The sequence below is a fragment of the Eublepharis macularius genome, chromosome 17 (assembly GCF_028583425.1).
Source record: "Eublepharis macularius isolate TG4126 chromosome 17, MPM_Emac_v1.0, whole genome shotgun sequence".
Taxonomy (NCBI): Eukaryota; Metazoa; Chordata; class Lepidosauria; order Squamata; family Eublepharidae; genus Eublepharis; species Eublepharis macularius.
This window is the reverse complement of record NC_072806.1, coordinates 18,251,546-18,279,480: the sequence shown is the minus strand read 5'-3', so window position 1 is coordinate 18,279,480 and position 27,935 is coordinate 18,251,546. Positions and strand designations below refer to the sequence as shown.

At 48.1% G+C, this 27,935-nt stretch overlaps 2 protein-coding genes across 5 annotated transcripts; one reads left to right on the top strand and one right to left on the bottom strand.

Moving 5' to 3' along the window:
• Window positions 1–3,339: 3,339 nt before the first annotated feature.
• On the top strand, window positions 3,340–14,892 carry XAF1 (XIAP associated factor 1). 2 transcript variants are annotated; one of them, XM_055001231.1, is made up of 9 exons: window positions 3,340–3,452; window positions 3,706–3,779; window positions 6,393–6,528; window positions 7,075–7,131; window positions 8,426–8,621; window positions 9,160–9,227; window positions 11,102–11,431; window positions 12,889–12,955; window positions 14,781–14,892. In XM_055001231.1, exons 2-9 carry the CDS (start codon window positions 3,718–3,720, stop codon window positions 14,792–14,794), a joined length of 930 nt encoding a protein of 309 aa, XP_054857206.1. In that variant the 5' UTR covers window positions 3,340–3,452; window positions 3,706–3,717; the 3' UTR covers window positions 14,795–14,892. The 2 variants fall into 2 exon arrangements, with proteins under 2 accessions (XP_054857206.1, XP_054857207.1); XM_055001232.1 differs by lacking the exons at window positions 3,340–3,452; window positions 6,393–6,528 and having other exon boundaries at window positions 3,613–3,779.
• Window positions 14,893–16,704: 1,812 nt separating this feature from the next.
• On the bottom strand, window positions 16,705–27,324 carry TEKT1 (tektin 1). 3 transcript variants are annotated; one of them, XM_055001671.1, is made up of 8 exons: window positions 27,248–27,324; window positions 25,862–26,110; window positions 24,640–24,805; window positions 22,180–22,308; window positions 21,239–21,382; window positions 20,071–20,293; window positions 17,760–17,956; window positions 16,705–16,987 (listed from the first exon to the last, which is right to left on the bottom strand). In XM_055001671.1, the coding sequence occupies exons 2-8, from the start codon at window positions 26,049–26,051 to the stop codon at window positions 16,828–16,830; spliced, it is 1,209 nt and encodes a 402-aa protein (XP_054857646.1). In that variant the 5' UTR covers window positions 26,052–26,110; window positions 27,248–27,324; the 3' UTR covers window positions 16,705–16,827. The 3 variants fall into 3 exon arrangements, with proteins under 3 accessions (XP_054857646.1, XP_054857647.1, XP_054857648.1); XM_055001672.1 differs by lacking the exon at window positions 27,248–27,324 and adding an exon at window positions 26,254–26,420; XM_055001673.1 differs by lacking the exon at window positions 22,180–22,308.
• Window positions 27,325–27,935: the final 611 nt, after the last annotated feature.

Below are 27,935 nucleotides of genomic sequence, written 5' to 3'. Positions count from 1 at the left end.
ATGGTTGCTGGCATTAAAGGCTTTTAGTCCCATCAGGAGTTGCTGCAAATATCTGAATGTATCTTCTTACCAATGGGGCTGAGGGAAGAATTAACACTTGAAAGGAGCCCTGATGTGATCCATGAGGAAAAGAAAGTGGTGAACAGTGGGAGGGTTTTCTCTGGGCGGGGGGGGGGCTGTGACAGTATGTCACCCTCCCTATGGAGATTTGCCTGGAACCCACTCTTTAAAGTGTTCCAGTGCCAAGTACAACATTTTTATTTATCCTGCCTTTTGTGTTTAAAAACAGCCCTTGCTGAGATTGATTGATTGCTGAAGCAGTTTCATGGATTTTTAAAACAAAATTCTGCCTAATTTGCTTTTGTATTTTTTACATGATTTTTTCCCTGGTGTTCTGTTAATATTGGGGATTGTTTTTAATGGGTTTCTATGTGTATTGTCGAAGGCTTTCACAGTCAGAGAACGATGGTTGTTGTGGATTTTCCGGGCTGTATCACCGTGGTCTTGGCATTGTAGTTCCCGACGTTTCGCCAGCAGCTGTAACTGGCATCTTCAGAGGTGTAGCACCAAAAGACAGAGATCTCTCAATGTCAAACTGAGATCTCAGTTTGACACTGAGAGATCTCTGTCTTTTGGTGCTACACTTTTGAAGATGCCAGTTACAGCTGCTGGCGAAACGTCAGGAACTACAGTGCCAAGGCCATGGCGATACAGCCCGGAAAATCCACAACAACCATTGGTTTCTATGTGTGTTTGAACATTTTGGTCGATTGTATTGTAAAATGTTTTGGGTGTTTTTAAAAGAAATGGCAAATAAAAGCAATGTGCAAATGGGGGTTTAGAATCAATAGTATTGTCCTTCTATTCTATAAGTATTTTTGCCTTGCTTTTCTCCTGGGGGAGGTGCATAATAAATAAATAAACTAAGGAGGAAAAAAGCAGAGAGTATACAACATCATGCCCTGACCTGGATAGCCCACAAGCCTGATCTCATCAGATATTGGAAGCTAAGCAGGATCAGCCTTGGATAGTAATTGGATGGGAGACCTCCAAGGAAGATTATAGTTGCTATGCAGAGGCAGGCAATGGCAAGCCATCTCTGTTAGTTTCTCATCTTGAAAAGCCCAGCAGGGGTTGCTGTAAAGTCAGCTATGACTTGATGGCACTTTCCACCACCATACAACATCCTAAATCCACTGGGCCAGCTCATTTGAGGGCACAGGCTGCGAACCTTGGATGAAAGGCTCAAACTATTGGCCACACCCAGGAGAAGGGAAACAAAACTCCACCCAGATCTTACACAGTCAGCAACATCTTCCCAAGACAGGAAAGTGAATATGCAGCAGCATTGCACCTTTTTAATTAGGATTGGGCCGAGAAGCCTGCATTTTAATTTGACCTCCATAGGAATACTTCAGGCCTGTGTTTAGGGCCAGGTCTCAGGCCTAGAGCGTATGAAACAATAACACTGAAAGGAGTGCCTCTGAACATGTTCAGAATTCCTTCTCCCGCATACGAGGGGGGCATCCAGTGATCCCAGCTCCTCCTCTTTCTCAGAAAGTGGTCTGTACTGGTGGCCTCATCCAGTGCCAAGAGCCTCAAATGACCATTGCTGACTTAGGAGTGGCAGGCCACGATTGGCTGGCTTGACAAGGGCCATTGTTACAAGCTGAGGTGATGAGCTAGCCAAGAGCCTTGATCCTTGAGGAGGGGTCCAGACATCATGACAGTAACCCAAGGAAAAGGTAGGTGGTCTCTGTAGCCGGCTGCCTCCCTCAGATTGTCTACTTATTCCAAATCATTCAGTGCTCACGGGCCTGCTGGACTATCAGTCCTTGGGGTGGGGTGAAAGGGGAAGCTAGGACAGGCAAAATTTTCCCTCCTGTGTGACTTATAAAGATACAGGCAGGGCTTTTTTTCAGCAGGAACACAGTGGAATGGAGTTCCGGCACCTCTTGAAAATGGTCACATGGCCGGTCGCCGCTGAGCGGCGCAGAGGGCAATCTAAACTCCCCTCTGTCTGGCGATCAGGGGGCGGGGCCACCAGCCATGTGACCATTTTCACCGAGGTTGATTTAAACTTTAAAAAACTCTCCCCTTGTTCCAGCTGACCCAAAGTGACATCATTGTGCGGTCCTGAGTTCCACCACCTCTTTTCCCAGAAAAAAAGCCCTGGATACAGGTGACCTCTCACCTTGACCAAATTATGTTTTAGTTGTATGAAAGCCGCCTGAGGAACCTCTGGCACAGGATAATAATACCTCAAATAAATAGAAGAGGGCGCTTTGGGGATTTTGAGAACAGATCTTGAGTTCCAGCGCAAAATGGTTGCGATGGAAGGACCGTGGTCTACTGCATAACACTGGGAGGTTCCCAGCCAGCCAAGCCTATTCCAACAATGGAGGAAGCTGTTTCCGGATGGGTACACGGGGATTGTCTCTGCACCAAGGAGGCAGGTGAAATTCAGGACTGGATCGTTGTTTTGAGGAAGAGGTGATCTGGGGAGGAAGGAACTGGGTGCTAGAAAATATGTCAGTGGGGGCCACGGCACTCGTGGGCTCCACATTAGGGATCTTTGTGACAGACGGTACCCACATACCATTGTCTCTTTGGTCCACAATGGATTCCAGTCACCCCTTCCTTTTTGCTCACTTCGGGAAGTCACCTTTCTAAAAATTAAAATGCTTATTATGGGCAGAGGTTGTCCACATTTTCCCATTGGAGGAGCAAGTCTCAGTAGGTAACGCCCTACATCCCATGAATGGCAAATTAGACAATGTTCCCCCACTTTGAATTAAGTAGGTAAATATAAATAAAAAGGTAAAGGTAGTCCCGTGTGCAAGCGGGACTGCTGACGTTACTGACCCATGGGGGGGGACATCACATCATGACGTTTTCTTGGCAAACTTTTGTCACAGGGCAGTTTGCCTTTGCCTTCCCCAGCCATCTACACTTTACCCACAGGAAACTGGGCACTCATTTTTTGAATGAATAAAGTGTCATGTCAAAATTGCCTTCCTGCATACTTCCCCGGAGCCGGACTAGAAGATTAGAACACAAATGTGTCATGTTGGCACAAAGAGATTTTTCCAGTGACATCTCACTCTTAGCCTGGGAAGCGTGCCCGAAAACATCCAGGCATACGAATATTTTCTGATGCCAGAGTCTTGTCTACACGGGTTAGGGATCCCGTGCGAACCGCCTTTCGGAGCCAGCTCTGCTTTTGCATGAGTCAGCATCTTCTGCAAGGTGACTGGTGGAAGTAAATAGGGTCAAATGAAGTCCTCTGCTGCCCTCTAGTGGCTTCCCAAAACTTAGTGGGTCTCTTGGTGGCTGCGCGTCAAACTTCTTTCCTGCGAAATGTGTTGGTGGGGATTGGGTCCAGTGGTACCTTAGAGACCAACAACATTTTCTCCGGATAAGCTTCCCAGAGTCAAAGTTCCCTCCTTCAGGTATCTTGAAAGAACATGCCCTGGAAATCTTGTTGGTCTCTAAGGTGCCACTGGACTCTAATCCAGCCACCTCCTTGAAACTATCTTCATGGAAGGAAAAGGAGTCCTTGGTTGGTTGGGCGGGGGGATAGCTAGAGAACAAAAGATGCACTGGGGCGGGGGGGGGGGTAGCTGGAGAGCGAAAGCAGGAACTTTGCTTCTGGGTCTCCTCGACGACGAGACAGCCGGATGAGTTTCGTTTCCACCCCTGCAGAATATTGCAGAAATGAAAGTGAAAGAGGAGCCGAGAGCAGAGATGGAGGAGGAGAGACGGCTGTGCAAGAACTGGTAAGAAATTCCGGGGGGTGCGGGATCCTCCTTCCCTGTATTCTCTCTCTCTCTCCTCCACAGCCAAGATTAAGCAAAAGTCCAGCGGCACCTTTAAGGCTGAACAAACCTAGCAGCGAAGAAACGGACTAAAACTGCTGCGAAGGCTGCCAGCTCTGGGTCGGGAAATTCCTGGAGATTTGAGAATGCATCTTGGGGTGGTAGGGTTTCCAACTTCCAGGTGTTAGGAGAGCAACTGGAATTACAACAGGGATCAGTTCCCCTGGAGAAAATGGCTGTTTTGGAAGGTGGACTCTGTGGCATTATATCCCACTGAGATCCCTCCCTTTCCCAAACGTCGCCCTACAGTCTCCTTCCCTGAGGAGGGGAGGGATCTCAGAGCCAAGCTACAAGTGACGCCTGACACAGGTTGGACTCTTGTCAGCCTCCTTCAAGTTTTGATGAGAAATGTAGGCGTTCTGGTCCATTTAATTGAAGTTTACAGAGTGGCAGTCTATGGGAGGGAGAACATGCGGTCAGGAGGGCAGAGCAGGCGTTGGGTCTCGCCAGGCCCCCTTCCCATCCGCTGTGTGTCGGGGGGGGGGGCGTGTTCTGTAAACTTCAATTAAATGGAGAGCCAAGCCGTAAGACCAGGATGCCTACATTTCCCATCAGAACTTGAAGTAAGCTGACAAGTGTCCAACCTGTGTCAGGCATCACTTGTAGCTTGGCTCTTGGTGGGTAGGAGATTGCCAGGCTGCACCTGGAGGTTGGCAACTCCCTGGAATGAGCACCCCAGCTACAGATGGACTTTGGCTTTCCTCAGACACTCTCAAGAGATTCCGGTTTCAAAGGAAAGGGATGTATGGGGAGCTTATGGTAACACAATGGACCATACAGCTGTTGAGGGGAGGAGTCAAGGTCAGGTAACTAAAAAAATTCTACCTGTGAAGATGCCCCCAAATCTGAGGGGAGGTGGGAAATTCCAAGGCTGTATCTGTTTACTGACTTCATTTATATTCCACCTGTCTCACTGAGACTTGGCCCAGAGGGTTGCCAGCTCCAGTTTGGGAATTTCCTGGAGATTTTGGCAGTGGAGCCTGGAGAGGGATTAGTTTGGTGAGGGGAGAGAACTCAGCAGGGATGGGATGCCATGAAAGTCCACCCTCCAAAGCTGCCATTTTCTCTAAGGGAGATCACCTGTATTCTGGGAGAACTCCAAGCGCCTAGAGGTTGGCAAGCCCCATCACACTGCCTCTGTTATATAGAGCGAATTGTGTTTTATACGGAGCTTTTAAAAAACTGCTTTAGAAATATCAGCCTGAAACCTTAGCAGTTTTGCTTTCAATAGAGAATGCGATTGCAGTGGATAAAAATAATTCCAGTGGGTGCTTTGTGAGGAGGGTTCTAGTGTGGCTTGGAGGGAGGGCGCCAGCAGGAGAGTTTATCCTCCCATGTTGCCTCTTGAGAACGCCCACACGTAGCTTAAACAATTGCAGATGTACGGGAGGGGACCCTTCTCAGGACCCAGTGGGCCTCCGTCCTCCCAGCCAATGATGGGAGCCAGTCCCAGCTTCACTCCTCACCTCCCACCCAGATTTTGAGGTGGAGCTATAGATCCTGCTGTGCAGAGCAAAATGGGACTCCATTTGGCAAACCTGTGGTGTGTTGCCTATTGCAATGCTCTGTGAGGGCAAGGCAGGAGGAGGTTTCCAGTTGCTGGTCTCAGAAGAGAAGGCGCCTTCCTAGGTGTCTGTCTTCCTTTCCTTTCTCCCTCCCGCCCTCCCTCCCTTTCACTTCTAATGATCTTCAGCATCATTCTTTGTCCCCATCTCCATTCCACCAGAGAGACCTGTGTGCAATTTTTTCACCGGTTTTGGATATGCAACCACCACGACCACCACCAAATGTTGCTAGTCTTATCAGTACTCTGTCTCCTAGAGAGTTTGTCTCCTGCCCTTCACCCAACAACCTCAAGGCACTGGCCATGGCTCTCCCTTCCTCTTCTGATCCTCAAAGTTCCCCTGTAAGGTAAATGAAGCTGAATGAGAACTACAGACCCACGGTCACCCAAGGAATTTTATAGGCATGTGGGGATTTGAACCCAGCTCTTCTAGATCTGAGTCCAACGCTGTAGACATTAAACAGCATTTGCTCATCATTTCTCAGATGTTTCAGCTTTGGAAAGGAGGCCTCCAGTTGCCTTTCAAATACCTCAAGGTGAAATTCCAATAGAAGTTCCAGGTCTTTGAACTAGAGTTGCCAGCTCCAGGCTGGGAAATTCCTGGAGATTTGGAGGATGGAACCTGGAGGGGGCAGGGTTTGGGGAGGGGCGGGACCTCAGCAGGGTATAATGCCACAGAGTCCACCCTCCATAGCAGCCATTTTCTCCAGGGGAACTGATCTCTGTGGCCTGGACATCACTTGTAATTCTGGGAGATCTCTACCCACCACCTGGAGGTTGACAACCCTACTGTGAACTGAAGCCACTGAGCTCATATTTCCTTGCTGCCGCTGGCATGAATTTCAAAAAATGACAATATTTACATAGACCTTACCAAACTGGAGACTGTGCAGCCGTGACCTCAGGACAAGAAAGGATCTACCTTCCCTCTTTCCTTCCTTCCCATGCAGCAAGCATGAGGTGGCGGCCGCCAACTTCTCCCTCCATGAGGCCCATTGCCTGCGTTTTCTTGCCATCTGCCCCAAGTGTGAGGAACCTATTGCGTTAAAGGACATGAGGGAGCACTTTGCGAAAGCCCACCAACAGGTAGGTGCTGTTTCCCACCTCTTAAGATTAAGGCTTACACTATGCCAGCTCTGGCTTTGGAAATTCCTGAGGATTTTGGAGGTGAGGCCTGGAGAAGGCAGAGTTTCGGGAGGTGAGGGACTTCGGCAGGGTGTAATGCCAGAGAGTTCACATTTCCAAAGTAGCCATTTTCTCCAAGGGAACTGATCTCTGTGGCCTGGAGTTGTAGTTCTGGGAGATCTCCAGCCACCACCTAGAGGTGTTTCTCCCCCCCTACACACACACACTCCTGGTGGAAAAATTAGAGGGAAATGGGGGGAGGTGCCCAAAGTTTTCCAGGCATTTTTCCTGCCTGGAGCTTCACATCTCTAATTCTATCTTAACATTTTTGTACGGAATTGTTAGGCAGTCGTTAGACAACAGAAGCCGCCTGAATTGAGTTGGAATTGGGTTTTTTAATCATGAATCAGAACAGGTTTCTGAGAGCAGGGACGTCCCTTTCTGCAATCTTGGGTCTTCCGTTAAACAGCTGCCTTCCTTCTCCTACCCTTCCATTCCCACTTACAGGTCAGATGTAAGCTCTGCCACCAGTTTGTGCAGCAATACCTACTAGAACACCATGAGGTAAGAACAAAGGAATGTTTTTAGAGATACAGCCAAGGACATGTTTTCATTCATGCTTATCTCGGAGCAACAGACCTTGAATTTTCTCTTTCATGGCAACAAACTCCAGTTTGCCACTACTGGACAAGGAGCTATGGCCTTTCCTGGCTCTCTGATGAGCTTACCTTTAAGGTTTTGGAAATACACGCTTCTTGGGAAGGCTCATCCGTGCATTGGGATTTATTCCATATTTAACTGAATTGATTTTGCTTTATCAAGGAAGAGAGTGGCACAGAGAGAGAAGTAGAAACTTTAACCATTTCCTCCCTTACCATTTTTTTACTGGTCACCCGCAATCAGATTTTACCTTTGCTGGAGAAAACTGCATATTCTCCCATCTCTGCCAACAACTGGTAGAAGCAGCTCAGAATTGCCTTTTCTAGCAAAAAAAGAGTATGGGAGGACAGGGTTAAACTGCCCCCCCCCCCCGCCCTGCAATTTTCCTCCTTGATGAAGCAACCCTAGAAGCTAATTTTTTATTAAAAAGATGAAATCTAATTATGCAGGAACCCTTCTTTTTAGGTATACATTTAGAAACGTAATGTGTGAAGGAGTTAGAGTAAGGGTCAAACAACACGATATAGTTTTAATGAATTGGGTACCTGGACCCAACTTGCTTTCATTTTTTCAATGTCACTTTGAAAACCTGAGACCAGGGGCCTCATTCAGCTCAGGACCTTGCACTACTCCCCACACACACATACATGCTGTGGCCACGAGCCAAATGAGGACCCTGCAGGCTGCTGTAATGTACTGGTTAAGTGCTTGGCCTGTGAACCGGCAGTCTGCTGGTTCGAATCCCACTGCTGTCATGAACTCTGCAGGTGGCCTTGGGTAAGCCACTCTTCTCAGCCCCAGCTCCCCAGCTGTATTGTGGGTATAATAATAACACTGACTTTGTTCACCACACTGAGTGGGGCACTCATCTGTCTAGAAGAGTGGTATATAAGTGCGCTGCTGTTGTTACTATTACTCAAAAAACTATGTGGCTGTGGGGAAGGCAATGTATTGTGTAGTTTGGCCTCAGGCATGAGTGAGCTAAGAGGGATGGGGCAGGGGGATGGCTGATACATCTGGTAAGTCCTTGTCCCTGTTGCGCGTACCTGGAGATCTCCTTTCCTTTGCCTGCTCATGGGAGTGTGTCTGGGTGAGGAGGGCTGTGCTATTTTTCTTTCTGCCATGGGGTCCTTTGCCTGACCTCCACTGCTGGCCTCGCATGCCTCACTCATGCCTCCTTTTCTCCCCCTGACTGCAGGCTGAGGAATGCACCGAGCGGCCAACCCAATGCCAGTTCTGTGAGCTGGACCTTCCCTACCACAAGCTGCAGGCTCACCTGGATACCTGCGGCAGCCGGACCACATCGTGCTGGCACTGCGGCAAGTACATCATGTACAAAGCTCTGAAGGAGCACAAAGTTACGTGCCAGGCGAGAGACAGAGACAGGGGACACGGTGAGTCCAAACTTCATCCTCATCCTGTCCTGGAATCAAGTTTTCCTGTCTTTAATAGAAACTGATTTCTGCAGCAGCCATGCACCCGCACACACCTTGTGTAGAGAGAAGCCTAGCCTTGATAATTTAGCATTGGGCAATTGGAAGCCCCTTCTGTTGATCAAAATGTTTTCCAGTCAGTTGATCTGTGGTGGAGAGTGCCAAGGAGGGATGTTGAAAGTGTCAGAACTTGCTGTGAGGCCCCCTTCATGATGGGTGGGTTGAGGGGCCAGCCCACCAGCTTCCACACAGCTTCAAAAACAAATGTAGGCTGACCAGGGGCCTTCACTTCTCCCATACTATGTGAGATGCTTTATCAAAAGGCTTCCCTGGTCAACTTATTTCCAGGGCTCAGCAAATGTTCTGAATTCTCCCAAGGAACAAACAAGGCCTGCATGGTTGGCTGGGTCTTCATCCGCTGACCCTTCAAAAGCTCAGTGGCGTTTCCTGGAGCCATTTCTTTGCTCTGAGCTCTCCGCTCTCTTTTCTCCCTCCTTAGATTCCAGCGCCAACTTATGCCATCACTGCCATCGCTTGTTCCCTGACGAGAGATTCCTCCAGCACCTGGTAAGCACTTTGTGCCTTGACCCCACAGTGGCTGTTTTATGTGTGGTTCATTTGTGAATTGTGGGTGACGATCAAAGCAACAGGGAATTTCTGCTTTTCAGAGGTCTACAAAGAGAGGCATTGGTGCCCTTTTAACGGTAGTTCAAGCTCATCTGCTTGGGGCCATCCACCCTGCCAAGTGGCAAGGCCGGAGTTTGGTGAGGCTGGCCTATCAAGAACTGTGTGTCATTGCGGAGGTGGATTCAACCTTGACCCAGCAATGGAGGATCTGCTTCCCTGTGTGGACGTTCCTGCCATGCTCTGGCAATGTGAAAGGGCCCAGTGTGATGGCCCCTTGCTGCATAAAATCACCAGGATTCAGAGGGAGGACACCCCGTCACAGGATACGCCATCACTTCTGGGTGTGTGTGTCAGCCAATTTGGTGAAGAATGCATCTGGGAGACCAGGGTTCCACTTCCCCCCAACCATGGAATATGTTGGGAGTGGAGTCCTAAGCAGAGTTAACACCCTTCTAAATCCATTGAAGTCAGTGGGCTTAGAGCCAAAACACACGTTAAGAAAAACCTAGGTTCAGCACGTGTTCTCTTACCTCAAGGTTTGCCGGGATCTGTAGGAGTCCTGGAAGCTTAAAGTAGGCGTCCTGGAAGCTTAAAGATCTGTAGGGGTCCTGGAAGCTTAAAGTCCTGGAAGCTTAAAGGATCTGTAAGCGTCCTGGAAGCTTAAAGGCGTCCTGGAAGCTTAAAGCTTAAAATACAGGCGCCTGTATTTCCCTTTCCCTTTTTGCTGCTCTGTAAATGCTAAACTTTAAGCTTCCAGGACGCCTACAGATCCCAGCAAACCTTGAGGTAAGAGAACACGTGCTGAACCTAGGTTTTTCTTAACGTGTGTTTTGGCTCTTAGGATGGTGTGATTCTGCTTACAATGACACATTGTTTAGGGCCGTATTATTCATAAGGCTGACTAGGCCAAAGCCTAGGTCAGGGCTGTATTATTCGTAAGGCTGACTAGGCCGAAGCCTAGGTCAGGGCTGTATTATTCATAAGGCTGACTAGGCCGAAGCCTAGGTCAGGGCTGTATTATTCATAAGGCTGACTAGGCCAAAGCCTAGGTCAGGGCTGTATTATTCGTAAGGCTGACTAGGCCGAAGCCTAGGTCAGGGCTGTATTATTCATAAGGCTGACTAGGCCGAAGCCTAGGTCAGGGCTGTATTATTTATAAGGTTGACTAGGCCGAAGCCTAGGGGCCCTGCAGCGACTAGGGACCCATCAGGTTTTTTTGCTGAGGCACCCCCCCCCCCCATAAATTACAATTAATTCCTTCTCTAGATCCGGCCCTGCCTCCGCTTGAAGCCAACTGGGTGACCTTGGGCAGTCACAGCTTCTTGGAGCTCTCTCACCTCACAGGGTGATTGTTGTGAGGGTAATAATAACGCTGACTTGTTAACCGCTCTGAGTGTGGCACTAATATGTCCTGAAAACAGTATATAAGCACAAGGTTATGATGATGATGATAAGAATTGTGCTTATATACTTCTGTTCTAGATAGATTAGTGCCCACTCAGAGCGGTGAACAAGGTCAGTGTTATTATCTCGTCAATACAGCTGGGGAGCTGGGGCTGAAAGGAATGGCTTTGGGTAAGCCATTCCTTTCAGCCCCAGCTCCCCAGCTGTATTGAGCTTACTGAGCTCATGGCAGTAGCAGGATTCGAACCAGCTGAGTGCTGATTTGCAGGCCAACCAGTTAACCACTATGCTACAGCCTAGTGTGGTATCTAGCCTGTTTGTACATTGGGGGTGTTATTTTGTTGAGTATATCACCGTACCCTTAGCCGATGCTTCTCCCTTACTGAGCCATCCTTTTCTTTCATGCACAGAATGAGTGCAACCCACTGCCTCAACTTCTGGGGGCCCTCACCACCCACTCGCCCACGGATTCTGACCCTCCTCTGGCTTCTCGGCTCCCTCCATCCCCCACTTCTCCTGCTTCGAGTGAGGTCAAGGAGCAAGACACCCGCCCAAAGAAGAAGGAGCTATCTTCCATCGGAAGGCCCTCACTGAAACCTCTGAGGAGCAAAAAGCCAGCCTTTGTGGCCACACTGGCCTCCGCCACACCCCAGGCCCTGGAGGATTCCCTCTATGACACATTGGTGACTTGTTCTCAATGCAACATCCTCTTGCCCAGCCCGACTCTGCAGAAACACGAGGTGAGGAAGGGGAAAGCTCTTGTCAGGCACAGTCATTATGCGTGTGGGGTCTGGAGCCTCCATGACAAATAGACACGAATAGTGGGTTTTCTTTAATGCGTGCATAGATGGTGCATAATTCAGATCATCATTATGGTGTACACAGAGAGGTTGCTTCAAGCCTTCCACCTAGTGCTGTTTAGTCCTAGGTGCTTTGTTCAGCTTTCTGGGGAAATCCACTTGTAATAAGGAAAGCAGTGCCAGATGGCTGGCTTCTTCCATCCTTCTTCTGTTTCTCTAATGTAATCCAATATGGGCCTGTGCACTGGGATCATGGCGCTTCCATGTCCTGTACACCACCTGCAAAACCGAGCAACCCTGTTGTGGCTGTTTACATGGGTAATCGTAGCTTCTGTATTATAATTTCCATATGGAAATGTTCCCTGTGGCTAGCCTTTTTTAAAAAAATTAATGAGTTGAGTTTTGTTTAGGGTGTTGGTCCTTGAGATTGCTTTCTCTGCTGTGGATGAAATTGTTGTTGAGGAAAAGTTGCTGCTGACATCTTCTGGAGATCTTCAACTGAACACCCTGAACATGGTTTTTAGAAAGACTGGTTACCCATCTTTTAAATCAATAAAGTCAGCACTAGGCGAAATATCCGTTTGCCTGTTTTCTTAGGATTCCACATGCGGTGGTGTCTCTCTGACACTTGTTTTCATTTTGGATAGGTTTGTGAAAATGGTTGGGTTATGCTTAATAACTTTGAAAATGTTAGAAATGCATAAAGGCCCTCAGAATAACATTTAGGACTAAATTGGGGCAGCAGTAAAGGAGGACATTTGCACAGAGGAAATAGGAATGTAGTAAAATGGAATTCTGCAGAAGACGAATCTCTGTATAGCTAATAACTTTTAATTTTCATTGCCTGTGAAATAGTTTGGCAGTCTTCTCCCCGCCCCCCCCCCTCCAGCCTTTCATACTGCATCATTTACTGGATGTTCTCAGTGCTTTTTTGTTAAAAAAGGAAAGTGCTGGTACTCATATATAAGATTGCACCAATTCCCCCTTCAGAACTCCCAAAAGGTGCCAATACTTAGTACTGGTGATTACCATCACCCCAAAAAAGCCCTGACTATACTGTCTGTAGTTCAGTGTCTATACAGACAATACTGTCTGTAGTTTGCTGCTGGTCTTTGACCACAATAAATGATTGAATTAAAAATGTGGTTTAGTGTCTCTGAACTGTGAAATCCAGTTTATGCAACGTATTATACATTTTCTATTTTGTTGTTCTTTAATTTGAGTTAACTGGTCTTATTACGTTGTTCACTGTGCACTGTACTGTTTTGGCCGCATTGTCTTTTATAACTCTATACTCACCCTTGAGTCTCAAAGACAAAGGCAAACAACAAACGAGGGTGAGTAAATAAATTAAACGCATCTTCACCCTGCAATCCTGTTTTTCCTCCCTGTTTCAGAAGAAGTGTCGGAGACAAAGCTCCTTGCAGGTGCTTCGTCGAAGTCCCCGTCTGATGGGGAAAGGAGGTACCGTGTTATTTCTGACATGTGGTTAACGGGGGATGCCACGGGGCACACAGAAGCCGCTGTGTGTAAAACAGAACAAGAATGGCTTGTGGCCTAAGCAGGCAGCACTTGATCCACAAGCATTGCCTCTACTCCAATTTCCCAGCAGCTGGAGATTGAAAGCAGGGTGGAGGATTCTTGTCTTACCCCCCTGCTTTATTATGGGAATCATGCTTTATTTAAGACCGCTCCCTGTTCAGCATATTTGCCCATGAACTGGACCTGTCACTAGCAAAAGATGTCAACCCCAGATTAAAGCTTCCCTCCTCCCAAATCTCCATTGGCCAGGCAGCAGAATATGCCACAGTGAAGGTCCAGCGTATAGAAAAAACAACTGCACAGTGGATTGAGCCAACACAGGACTTGTTGACACCAGAGTAAGGCTCTTGACACAAAACCCAAGCTTCACAATCCATTGCCCAGCTCACCCCATTGCCTCCAGAGGCCCACTGCCCCTCTAGTGATGGCAAGGTTTTTCTGCAACAGCCATGACTGCAGGAAGCAGAATGGGTCCTTTGATATTCAGCCAGAGGGAATGGGGAGCCACGTTACCCAGCACTAGAGACTGCCCCCCTCTGTGGACTGAGCGTTTCCACCATCCTTCAACATTTTCTATTTAGCAATAGGTCAGTGGGGTCGAAGTTGGAGGCAGGAGTGGAATTCAACTGCCCAACCAGCTCCCTTGGCTGGCCACCTCATGTCCAGTTTAGAAACTGGATTGTATACACTCGCTGTTGGGAAAAAGACAGGCAGTGTAATTGATCGGTGGCGTTTCTCCATTTATCCCAAACCCTGATTCTGAGGAAGGGTGGGCATAGCTCATTGGAAGAGCCTCTGCTTTGCATGCAGAAAGTCTCAGATTCAATCCCCGGTACCACCAGGCAGAAAAATCAGGTAGTGGGAGATATGAAAGACCTCTGCCCGAGACCCTGGAGGGCCGCTGCCAGTCAGAATGAGACTTTGATGGACAAATGGTCTCATTCAGTAGAAAGCAGCTTCTGAAGTTCATATAAGTTTAAGCAGAGCGTAGATGGCCATCTGACAGCAATGTTGCTTCTGTGAAAACTAGGCAGATCATGAGAGGACAGGAAGGGTTGCATCAGTGCTTAGTTCTTGTGGCCCCTTCTTGCATGCCCAGGGTAAGGCCAATCACCACCTTGGGGTCAGGTAGTGACTTTCCCCAGGCCAGTTGGCTAGTGATCCTGATGGTGTTTTGCCATATTCTGACCATGGATTAAGGGTCACTGTGTGTGTGTGTGGGGGGGGGTATTTGTGAATTTCCTGCATTGTGCAGGTGTTGGACTAGATGACCCTAGCAGTCCCTTCCAACCCTATGATTGTATGATTCTAAGTGTGAGAGGTGGAATGAAGCATTTTCTGCTGCACAAATTGTGTATTTGGTGGGTGTGGGGGTGCATGGATAGATAGCCCAGGTGAGCCTGATCTCATCAGATCTCAGAAACTAAGCAGGGTTGGCCTTGATTAGTAACTGGATGGGAGACCTCCAATGAAGGCCAGGGTTGCAGAGGCAGGCAATGGCCTGCCTCTGCAACTAACCACCTCTTGTTAGTTTCTTGACATGAAAACCCTGCCTGGGGTTGCCATAAGTCAGCTATGACTTGAGGGCACTCTCCATCATCTGTAGCTGCATATCCTCTTGCTTCCTGCCCATCACCCCCTTTTCCAGGCTTAACAGGCTCTGTGTGACTAGAGGCCATGGAGGAGGGATTGGAAGGACATCCCAGCTTTCTATTTCTGAAGCTAATATCCGTTTCTTGTCTTACAGAGGAATCAGCGTAAAGCCCTTTCGGTGAAAAGTGGGCAGCGAAATGCACAGGCAGCCGGAACCAGCCTGCCGTTGCCAGCACCTCAGTTTAGTAAAAGCCCTTTGCATCGCATCAGCCTGAATCTGCCTTATTGAGAATAAAAGAGCTACAGTTTGCACCTGAGCCTGAGAACAAAATGCTGCTCTGAAATTTATGCCGAAGCCGCCTCGGTGTCAAAAAGGATCTGCAGAGAAGTCTGTCCCAATAAATCCACCCCCCTCCCAAGTTTTCCCAAGAAGCAGGTTGCATGCCCAAATGTTAATGGACCCTGCTGCAATTTCCCCTCTCCTCCAGAAGGAAAGGAAGGGGCTTGATAACCTTTATGGAGAGACTACAGTGTCCTAAAGGGAGAAATAGAGCCACTGTAGTGTAGTGGTTAGAGCAGTAGACTAAGATCTGGGAGAACAGAATTCAAATCCTCATTCTGCAGTGAGGTTTACGGGATGATGTCAGGCCAGTCTCTCACTCTCAACCTCACAGGGTTGTTAGGATAAAAGCAGGAGGATGCGGAAGAACCCTTGGAAGAGAGAAACCTGTGCTAGCCAGGTAACCTGCTAAAAGTATCTGTAACGAGGATCTGAGGGCACAAGATGCTAAATGCAAGTTTAGTTAGAGAATACCCAGCTCGTGTGTTAATGTGTGACTGCACTCACCTTCCAAATGGCATGTGTGGAGGAAAATGTGATCGCTTACGTTAAGCATGTGTTGGATTGGGGTTTCCTCCAGCTCCACTCGGACTTAGCTTCTCATGTCATCAGACGGGGGGCTCGGTGCCCTGTCCGCAGTTTGAAAAAGTTGATGGGACAAAATAAGAAGGGGCGAATATCGAGCACATGCCTTCGTTGGCTTAACCTGTCAGAGAGCCGAAAAGCCCGAGTACTTGTCCCCTCTAGCACTTTTTCAGACCTTCGCAGGCCCTGGCCCTTACAAAGCTAGTACAAAAAATCCTTACGCACTGTCGGAGAGAGTTGCTTTTGAAGCACAACATTTGCAGATAGCAACAAGATTGTTCTTTGGCTACTTGAGCAGCCAGAGTTATTTCAGAGTGTTAAGTATTTCTGCTTGTTCGGTTTGGAATATTTTTTTTGGTTTCACTGTCAAGTGACAGCCAGTTTACAGCACAATCTGTAGGGTTTTAAGCCCTGACCTGGATAGCCCAGGCAAACCCGATCTCATCAGACCTTGGACGCTAAGCAGGGTTGGCCTCTGGACCACATACCCACCAGACGTGTTCGAGCTTTTCGGTTTAGAAAAAAAAAGGATGTCTCCCTCTAAATGTCCTGATCTGAATAGCCTAGGAGATCCTGATCTCATCAGATCTCAGCAGGGTTGGCCTTGGTTAGTAATTGGATGGGGGACCTCCGAAGAAGAACAGGATTGCTATGCAGAGGCACACAACAGCAAACCATGTCTGTTATTGTCTTGCTTTGAAAACTCCAGCAGGGGTCGCCGTAAGTCAGCTGTGACTCCACCACCATCAGGGTTTTAAAGGTGAGAGACGTTCAGAGGTGGTTGGCCATTGCCTGCCTCTGCATAGCAACCATGGACCATGGACTTCCTTGGTGGTCTCTCCCATACAAGTACTAACCAGGGCCAACCTTGCTTAGCTTCTGAGATATGATGAGATTGAGCTAGCCTGAGCTTTTCAGTGTAGGCTCCTGTGACCTGAACCGTTAGGAACGTGGTCAGACGCAATAAGAAATCCCTTTTAAACTTGGTTGTGGGTTCAAGTCTCACTTGGTTTCCTATCCACCAGCCCCTTCTAGCCCAGATCCCTGCCATGGGTGCCTGAGGGCTGTAGCGGAACAGGGTGCCAACTCCTAACCCAAGCCAGTGGGTTCCTAATAGAACTTTGGCCACTAACATTCCCTAATTTATTTATTTTTTTCTATAGCAAGCACACAATAGACATTTGGTCAACATAAAGGTGAGGCAAGATGGAGGCAGTTTGGTGTGGTCGATCTGAGCAAATCTGTGCAGGGCCGAGGATCCGCCAGCATCCTGGCGTTAGAAGTTGTTGATGGAAATGGACTCCCTCATCTGCATGCAGAGCACTTCGTCGATGTAGAGGGTGTTCGCTTTGACCTGGATTTCCTCCTCCAGGGAAAGCTGCTGTCGATTCAGCCCTTTCAGTTCCTTTTCAGCCTCAGCCAGCATGTCCTTCAGCCTAAGGGAGGGAAGAGCAGAGGGGGGGGGAAAGGTTTTAAGGACAGCAGCCTGTAGCCTTCCAAGGGCCTGGGATGCTTCTTCAGCCAAAGCTCTGAAGATCCAGACGCTGCCTTGACTTTCTTCGTATGCTCCAGGGCATTCTAGCAGTTCTAGCTGACAGCTGCTGGATGCTAAAGTGAGGCATTCCCTCGGCTTTTAGAAAATGCCAGGAAAAAAGCAAAACTCTTAGTTGCCTAATTCTGAGTCAACCGGACTTAGTTGACTGATAGTTGCATATATTTTTGCACAGCTGTGCAGGGCATCAGTCCCTGGCCCCGGGAAGTCCTCCTTGGTCCCATTCTAGCTTCTGCGATTCCTTGAGGCGCTGCTCATGTCACATGTGTTCAAGGGTAACAGCCAAGCAAGAAGGGCCAGAAACCTGCTTTGAAAATAGCAACACCGAATGCTGGGCAGGGGGGATCAGTTTTTAAAACAGAAAACCCTGACCCCCAAAGCTTTGGGCTTGCAGTACTGTCAACGTGCCAGCCTAGAGATCAAGGTTTAGATCCTCCTCCCCCCCCCCACCAAAGCTTGCTGGGTGACCTTGGGCCAGTCACACTCCGTCTATTTAACTAGCTTCCCAGGGTTGTGGGTTGTTTTGGAGAGGTAGATGGGGTCATGTGCTAATTGCAGGCCGCACGGTTCTTTCTGCACAAGACGGATCATCCGGGCCCAAGCAAGAGATCTTCAAATCAGGCCTAGCCATGTGGGCCTTTCTGCATTTCACTCACCTCTGAATGTTGTGGTGGATTTCGTGCACCTCCTTGATGAGTCGATACTGCACCCTGTCTCGGCAGAGTTCCACGTTCGGCCGGTGCGTCCGGGTCTCCAGGCGCGTCGCTGCCACCTTGGCCGGCCCTTCCTTGCCAAGGATGGCTTTCTTCAGGGTCTCAATATTCTTCTCTTGGGAATTAACTTCCTCCATCACCTGGGACCAAACCCAGATCAAAATGAATCATGATCTGTGATGCTCACAGAAGTCAAGAAAACAAGATGCATGCAGAGGCAGTCTTAGCCAATGGCCAACAGGCGCTGCTGCCCTGGGCCCCACCACGGGGGGGGGGGGGGGTTGTTGACTGCACATAGCCCCACCATCAGTTTCCCCACTCGCACCTGTCCCTGCCCCTCGCATGCATCTCATCTGGGGCTTGGGCAGCAGAGGCCAACAGTGGTCACTCCATCTTACGCTCTGGCAACCAATTTCTGCTCCCACCCACCTTGCTTGGCCCTGGCAGGGGACGCCCGAGGGGGGCGGGATGGTACTGATTCTGGGGCTGCATCCTGGACTTTTGCCCAGGCCCCAGAATCACTAAGATCACCTCTGTACAAAGGGTCACAGAGAAGCATCACAAAGAACTACCTGACTTCAGCCGTTTCCACACTACTCACCTTTATCCACAACCTCGCGGAAGATAGCATCTTGCACGAGTTTTGCGCGATGTCGCGAGAAGACGCTATCTTCCATGGTTTTTTTCACGACGTTGCACCCTGTTCCGGATGAAGGTGAGTAGTGTGGAAACGGCCATCATTCCTGCATACGGTTCTCTTTCCTCTCCAATTCCCCCATCTTGTCCAGCCCCCCTTTTAAGACTTTTGCACACAACCCAAGCCGTTTGATCTCTACCCTGAGCCATTTCTCATCCTGGGGAAAGAAACTGCATCGACAGCAAAGCCTGTTGTCTTGGTGACTGTTCCGTACCGGAGGAACATCCTTCCCCTAGAGGCTCGCCAAAATCAAAACCTGAGCACTATTGTACAGAAAATCTTTTTTGTTTAGGATGCTGCTTATGGCATTGGGGTGTCAGACTCGACCCCAGATTCTGCTAAACAGATATGCCTGAAGCCGCATTGAACGGAGTCAAAGCAGGGGGTCTCCCAAGGTCAGTGCTTTCTATTCTGACTGGCACCAGCTCTCCAGGATCTCTGGCAAAGGGCTTTCATACCCTCTATTTTTTCGTATTTGTATTCTGCCCTCCCCGCAAGCAGGCTTAGGGCGGATAACAGCATTAAAACATTTAAAACATTCCATATAAAACTTTTAAAAGCATCGTACAAAAATATAAAAAAATAGCACTCTTTTTCTTGATGGCAGCAATACAGTTAATTACAAATAGCACAACAGTACAGTTGAACATAGAAGCAGCTTAAGAACAGTGGTGGGCAGCTCTCATAGGGAGGGGAGTAGATGTTGTATCCTCCAGCCAACGGAGATCCAGCCTCAGCCATAAGCCTGGCGGAATAACTCTGTCTTACAGGCCCGGCGGAAAGATAGTAGATCCTGCCGGGCCCTGGTCTCGGTAGACAGAGCGTTCCATCAGGTAGGAGCCAGGACTGAGAAAGCTCTGGCTCTAGTTGAGGCCAGGCGGGCATCCTTGGAGCCAGGGACTGATAACAATTTCTCCTGATTGGAGAGTCCTCTGGGGAATATACAGGGAGAGACGGTCCCTCAGGTACGCTAGCCCCAGTCCGCACAGGGCCTTATAGGTCAATACCAAGACCTTGAACCTGATCTGATACTCCACTGGCAACCAATGCAGCTCACGCAATATTGGTGTAATATGCGCCCTATTTGGTGCTCTACCACCTGATCTTTTAAGGCGGAGATGCTGGGGATTGAACCTGAGACTTTCCACATGCAGAGGAGATTCTCTACCACTGAGCCACATCCCTACATTCTATACGCAACGCCAGCTGGAAATAAAACAAAAAACCCGAACAGATCAATTGTATTATTTTTTTGTGAGCTACCTCAAGTCGGCCTCTAGAAAGAAGGCGTATATACTTTCTAAAGAAATAAAAATGAATTGAGCCTCCCTGCAGCTGGGGTTGCTAATCTCCAGTTGGTGGCTGGAGATCAGTTCCCTTGGAGAAAATGGCTGCTGCAGAGGGCAGACTATGGCGTTATACCCTGCTGAAGTCTCCCCTCTCCAAACCCTCCCCTCTTCAAGATCCACCACCCAAATCTCCAGGGATGTCCCAGTACGGAGCTGGCAACCCTACCTGCAGCACATCACATAACCTGCTTGCTAGCCTGGTGCTCACCTTCGCCAGGTGCACCTCCAGCTTGGCCTTAGCATCCTTGGTCTCCTTCACCCTGTTCTGGAAAGCGACGTTCGCCGTCTTACTCTGTTTGCGCATGTCGCTCGCGGTCTGGGACAGGATACTGTCAATCAGGGCACGGAGCGCCAAGGAATTGTTCCGCTGTTTGTCCGCCTTTTCCACATTCACGTTCGAGAAATCCACCCATTCATCGGGGCTCACGGAGCTGTCAAGCAAATGGGGGTGGGTGGGAGAACAGACCAGATTGACTGCGGATGTCCATTCCTGCCACACGACACTGGAAAATGCTGACCTGGAAGCTTCCGAGGCTTCAGTATAGATGCAGTATAGAAAGCAGCTAACATCATTTCAGAAAATGTGGCGATGTTAAAACAGCTATCAAACTCGGGAGTTCTTTAGCATTATTTAGGAATTAGGAGGAGGTGAAAATTTCTTTTCACAGAGAAAATTGGTACTTATTCCTAATTTCTTTTGCCCTTTTTTGTTTTTTCTTTTAAACATGTTTCTTTTTAAACTTTTTTTTTAAATCAATAAAAATTAACATTTTTTTAAAAAAAATCTAAGACTCCCCTAAAAAGGGGAAATAGGTGCATGTGCTGTGTTTTTAACTGACTTTCAATGGAATCGTGTGCTGCGTGACTCCAGTCTAAGCCCAATGCGTTTCAGCTAGAATAACTCCCCATGGTACTGTTACCGTCTGAAAATTCAGCCAGTCTCCCAGACAACCCCTTATTCCAGTCCATATTCCACTCCCAGGTTTCTTAAAACAGACATGAACTTTTAGCAACAACCAGCAAGATGAGGTAGCATCTCCTTGGCTAGATCTTTCCTCCCCTACTCTTCTACTATTCCCCTTTCAAAAGCTAGATTTACATGGGTTCAAAATGATTCAGCAGTCCTCACCAATAGACACCTGGCTTACCGGGAAAGGTGTCCACAGTTCAGTATGCTGCTGAAATTAGCAGGTCTCCAAGACCAGACTAGAGTCTGACCCACCTGCCACTCAAGAGCTCTTGAAAATTCCCCACATTGCATCTGCATATAGAGGAGCTTAGTGCCCCCCCTATACCACCTCATACTGGCACCATCTTGCTCTCGGAAGAGGGGCAGGCTGTGGAAACAGGACACGGGCTTTGGCAAAGGGACTTGCCTGTTATCCACCGTCACTACATTTTGGGCATATTGAATATCAGGCGTGTTGTTGTTCAGGGTGGAGCAATAGTCGTCAATGGTCAAGGCAGTGAATTTGTCCTTCAGATCCATTTCCAGATTGTATTTGGCTGAGCGATTTAGCCTGAAAGAGGAAACGGTGAAAACAAAATATATCACATTGGGAGACCCGAGTTCAATTCCCCTGTCTTCCATGTTGCTCTCTGGGTAATATTGGTCCAGTCAGACATTCTTCATTTACCAACCAGGGTGATTGTGAGAATAGAACGAGGGAAAGGAGAACAACGTGTGCCATTCTGAGCGCAGGACACAGGAAAGAAAAAATGGAGGAGCACACATGCGTGTGTTCAGTACCTTTGAATACTGTCCTTACCAAGGGAGAAACTTCCCAGAACAGGAGACCAATTTGCTAACACATATTTCTGTGTCTCAGTTGCCCCTACTATCAAATGGGCAGGTTAGCCCTCAGTCCCCTCCTTTGACAGCAGTCTCACAAATCAGAATGCCTTGTGGCCTTTCAGGTGGACACGTAGAAGGCGAGTTTAAATTAGAAGAAAGAAATTAATGTGGACCCAGACGAATGGCAGTCTTCAAAAGGGAACCAATTAGAATAACTTTGTGCAGTGTGGCAAGAATTTTGTGCAGTGTGGCAAGAAGAAGGGGAGGAGCCTGCATGGCAGGCAGCCATTTTCCAGATAGGAAAACTGAGCCAGAGAGAGAGAGAATTTGCCCAAGTCAAGTTCTCTCCTGATGATATTCTCCTGATGTTGCAGACCAAACCCATGACATTCTCAGGATCCCTAGCTTGGAGCTGTCTGCACACAGCTGTGCCCTGCTGCTTATAGGACCCTTCCTGCTCCAGCATTCTTCCTCCCAGCTCCGTCCATAAAACCTGAGCTACTTTCTTGCTCCCCTTCATACCGAATTTGCTCGTCGGTTTGTTCCAGCGTCCGTTCAAGTAGAGCAATCACACCTTGGAGGACCTCTGTTTCCTTGATCAGTTCCCGTTCCACTTCATCGTGAACCAAGTCAATCCCCACCCGCCGCTCCCTAAAACAAGGGAAGGAGAAAGGAGCGACCATTCTGCGTTTTCCCCTCCAGCACATCAGGAGAAATCCAAAGGTGCGAACAGTCAGAGGCAGGATTTCCAAGCAAGGACAAGGCAGATAATTTAATGTACACACATGGGTGGATTTTTTTCACAAGGTATGAGTATTTGGCATTCATCTTTTTATTTAGAGGTTCAGAAGGGGCCAACTGCCCTGAGGCCTTGCAAGGCTAAGAGCTCCCATCATATTGGTTCAGACTGATATAGTTAGGGGACAAACAAGGTCATGCCTGCCCAACTTTGCAGTTTTGACCTTCAGTGCAGTGACTTACCAGCCCCAATAGGTAAACAGGTCTCTCTGTCTAGTGAATGGGCATTAATAAATTTATCATAATTAACTTTGATGGTGTCATACAGTAGGATTGGAGTCCAGTGGCAACTTAGAGACCAACAAGATTTTCAGGGTCTGAGCTTTCAGGTTAGAGCTCCCGCCTTCAGATTTTAAATGGAGTTTTAATGTATTTTTACGTCTGTTGTAAGCCTCCCCCACTCTTCCACTTGAAGACAGCTGGGTGACCTTGGGTCAGTCACTGCTCTCTAGAGCTCTCTCAGCCCCACCCACCTCACAGGGTGTTTGTTGTGGGGATAATAATGACATACTTTGTAAACTGCTCTAAGTGGGCATTAAGTTGTCCTGAAGGGCAGTATATAAATTGAAAGTTGTTGTTGTTATTCATGATGTAAACATCCACTAAGAATGGATTTTAAGAAATTCACCCCTGAAGGGGGGTAAAAAGGGTAAAATGTTTTCTCCCAAAGGGATACAGCTTTCCTTTGTGGCTGGCAGGCTGCTGCCTGCTTGCGCCCCCGCCCACTGCCAGCTCGGCCACTCTTCCCTGATTGGACCAGCCTTCCAAGGTCATTTGCATATGCGGGTTGATTGGGGCTCACAACATTCCACACCTCATTCCCTTCCCCCAGAGACAGTTGGAACACAGAGGTCATTTGCGTATGCAGCCTGATTGGTCCTCACCCCACCCCCCATTTTAGACAGTATGCAGGTGCCATTCAGAGTCATTGAATGTGCCCTGAGGTAAAATGCACCTCCCAGTCTTCCCCTAAAAGTTCTCCTTGTGGGTCCTGGATTTCCTGTGTGGCTGGCAGGCTCCTGCCTGCCTGCACCCCCTTCTCTCTGACTGGTCATCTGTGAAACTCTGTGTTCTGGGGTAAAATTCAGATAAAGAAAACAGTTGAAGAAAGATAGTACAAGACTGCTGAGTAGGGATAACACGCTTCACTTCATGAAGCTCGGGTACTATACTATTACACTACAAAACCAACTAAAAAAAATACAAACAAAAATGTTATATACCCATAAGTATTATAACTGGATTTAAGTAATTAAATTCTGTAGCGAACCATGGGTATCAAGCTATAAATAAATAGCTACTACACACTAAACTATAAAATACATGTTGATATTCCATTTGCTTCAATATACCAGCAGCAATTAAAAAAAATAAGCAGAGGATGATTGAAAAGCAGTAAGATCAACAACATAAATTAAAACCATGGTAAAGATCAAAGCAAGTTATAACAGGCCAATATGGATGAATATGGTTTTAATAAGTTTCCAGAGCGCCAGGAGCAAGGGACAAAACTACTGCAGCAGGAAGACACAATGGCCGAATTCTGCGTATGTTACACAGATTTCATTCTTGATTTTGCATTTTGCATGAACCCAATGTAACTACACCTTTTCCTATTCTGCATGCCCATCTTAACTTCTATCATAGTGGGCATGCAGAGCAGGATACCTGTTATGGATCTTGAATCATGGACAGGATTGATACAGCTGGATGCTCTCTCTCAGGGACTCCCACCCACACTATGTTCCCCCTCCCCCTTCCTTTGCTTACTTGAACTTTTATTCTCATGGTGTATGTTGGTTTGGCTGATGAAATGAAATCATGCCCTCAAGTCACAGTTGACTTAGATGACCCCTGGTGGGGTTTTCATGGCAAGATACTAACAGAGGTGGGTTGCCATTGCCTGCCTCTGCAACCCTGGTCTTTGTTGGAGGTCTCCCATCCAATTTCTAACCAAGGCCAACCCTGCTTAGCTTCTGAGATTTGATGAGATCAGGCTCTCCTGGGCTATCCAGGTCAGGCTGATACGATTTTGCTTTTCCTTGACCCCACAAGGTAGGGTGGGCTGCACTCATATAAACAACCACTAATGGTGGTGCCAAATCCTCTGTGTTCTTCCCAGCCCACACCTAGTTGAGATCTAGTGGAAGGAGGGAATCACACCCACTCCCTTTGCCTTCTCACCGGTTTAGGAGACACTCCTGTACAATGAACAGTGGCTCTTTGCAGCTCTGCAGGGCCTTCTCCAGCCGAGTCTTAAACATCACAAGAACCTCGGTCTCCTTTACAATCTGGTCGAGTTTGTCATCCAGTTGTTGCTTCCAGAATTTGATCTCCTCGACTCTCTGCTCTGCAACAGTGGGAGAGAAGGAACGTCAGGTCATCCACTGCAAAGGAACAGCCCCATAAGCCAGGCCTGGGAGTTCCTGCTATAACCAAATCGTCCAGGTAAATGTGTTTGTCCCTTATGACTAGAGATAAAGTTGGGGAACAAGATTGCAGCTAAACTCAAAGAAAACCACCACACATATGAGTCATGGCTAAAACCTCATTCTGGACCTTCAGTTCTATTGAGTTTTTAAAATGTGTCATCCCGTCTGTCATGAGTTAAACTGATGTTTATGTTTAGTTAGAGATAACTAGTTTGCATAGGGCCATTTAGATGTCCAGTAGTTCTTCATCCCGCCAGAGAAAAAGGGAGGTTTATGCTTAATGATATGACCCAAGATTCACTATTGGGTGATCAGTTTTATTGGGGTGCAATTAGAATTCCTGCACATACTCGGGGATCAATTATAATATCCAGCTACATCTATGGAGATGTAGCTGTTAGAGAGAGACAAACAGAAACAAGATGGAGTTTAGTTAGCTATTCATTGTTTTCTTTCCAATGTAATCTTTTTACCCTTATATGTAGTAAACTCTTTTTACAGAAGCTAAAACACACAAGTGTCTGCTCTCCTTATTTCTGCTGTGCATTAATCATACTCTGCTAATAATGCCAACAAGTTTACCTCCTCAATTACCAATCTGTGCCTTGCTGAAGAAGACTAAAGTCTAGTACTGGTGCCAACAGTAGCCAGCCAGATGACTCTGGGAAGCTCACAAGCAAGGCACAAAACACTTTTGGTGTCACCACCAGGTATACTGCATCTGTGGATGGAGATTCCATTCTGCCCTCACAGGCTGTCTTAACAAAAACCTGCTAAAATAACACCAGCTGCTTAAATGTACTGTAAATGTTCAAAGCCTTGTTTCAAATAATTGCTTTTCTCCGAGCAAACTTCAAAGTTCATCCGGCTAGCCTGAACTATACTGGCGCAATGGGCGATTGGGCTGGAGTCCCAGAGGAGACATGAGCCCTTCATGACCCACGGCCTGGGATCCCAAGCCACTCAGTTCTCACCTATTCTCTTGTTCACATCACTTTGGGTCTTCCGGGTGGTCCTTTCAATTTCATCCACCAGCCGCTGGCTCTCATCCACGAGGCGCTCCGAGCGGGATCGCTGGGCCTCTGCACTGGAGTACTGGGTCTTGTTGGCGATGTGCCATTCCGGGGGCAGGAACTTGGGGGGCAATTGCAGAAGCTTGGCCATCGCTTTTTCTGGAAGATCCTGGGAGACAAGCCGGGAACAGAAGATGCGGCGAAGCCAACCTGAATGGACAGCAGGAGCAAAGAGAGTGAAAGATCCAAGCTGCTCTAGTGCAAAGTCCAAGAAGTGGGAGCAGCTGGCTGGTTGCACCTCTTGTTGAAAAGTCAGAGATGGACTCAACTTATGAAAAACTGAGAGGGCTTACCATGTTTTGCTTATATATTGTTATTATTATAACGCTTAGGGGAGTTTGAGAGCCCACCATCCAAGCAGCTGTTATTCTTCCATCAGAGATGCCTCCCTCCCTTCCCAGAGATGCTTGGCTCTTGGGACATTAAAGATCTCTCCTGGGAGAAAAAGTTGGCAGATGTATTCTGTAAGCAGGAGGAGTCATGTTGAGAAGAGGGGAAGGCGAGATATAGTTTGTTTTTTTAAAAGTAACTGTAATTCACTTGCCTGCCTTTATAGTTGAAAGGACTTAGAGAGCTCACCTTTATGTTTACATTTGCTTGTTTTTACTGTACACTGCTTTGGGCAAGGGGGAGAAGCAGTGCAGAAATATAGCAAATAAATCAATTTGGGATGGAGGAAATACTAACCTTCCTTTGTCATTTCTGCTTGCAGTATAACAGACACTACTTCCCGATGATGTACTTACTCATTTAAAGCACTAAACCCAGATTCTCTTCCAGGGAGATCCAGTGGCCAGGGCACCACAGAACCACCTTGACAACATCACCCTGTCTTCTCTAGAGTAATCTAAAGAAATCACAACCAGGCAAGCAACTCACTAATGTCCCCCATCACAAGAATAGATGAGGGCCAACAGTTTGTCAAGCAGCATTTAAAAAAAACCGGCATCCTTTCCCCTCTTCGATGGGGCGCATGTGGGGGCAGCTAAAACCATCCTATCACAGAGTATTCTTACAGCAACAATAAATAAACCTGAATACTGACTCCCAAGCAGGAAAGGAGTCCTTGCAAGGACTCCAGCGTATCTATAAGTTGCCGCGACTCGAGGGAGAGGACCAGTGGTGGTCCTTCCTCAGCAAGAACTCCGCACGCGCTCAGAGGCACCTTTTCCCAGTCCGAAAAGAGGGCGCCCCTAGACACCACAGCATAAGGCAATTTTGCCCATTCCGTTGCCTCCACTGAAAAACGAAGCGAAAACGCGCCAGTCCCTCCCGCCCGGGACGCACCCCTCTGCGGCCAGCCCCTTTCCCACGGCCCTCTCCACTCGGCAAGCAAGAGGCCACCGCGCGGCTTCCAGCCCGGAGCTCAGGCGCTGCAACAAATCCGTCGCCATGGGGACGCTCCGCCTTAGCAACGCGGCGACACTTTCGAACGCGGTCCTGATTGGCTGCTGCCGTCGGAGGCGGGGATGAATGAATGGATGAATGAATGAGAACCCGCGCATGGCTTTTTTGAATGGTGCAAGGCCGGGAAGGCCCCGCCCTCGATGCGCTTTCAAGGACTGGTGAACCTAGAAAAGACTACGATGAGAGATGGTGCCGGGGTTGCCATCCTCCAGGTGGTGGCTGAGAATCTCCCGGAATTACAACTGCTCTCCAAACCACAGATATCAGTTCCCCTAGAGAAAATGGCTGCTTTGGACAGTGGACTAAATGACATTATACCCAGCAGGGGTCCTTCCCATCCTCACTCCACCCTTTCCAGGCTTCATCCCCAAATTCTCCAGCAATTTCCCAGCATGGAGCTGGCAACCCTAGATGCCGGATGTGAGAGCTCCGGCTCCTCTTTGCACCAGTAGCGCCTCCACAAGGCTGGGGCTGTTGCGAAAAGAAGCTGCGAAATCTTCGGTTCGGATCTGTGCTTCCAATTCAATGGGGGTGGGAGGGTTTAGACGATATTGCTGACCTACTTTAC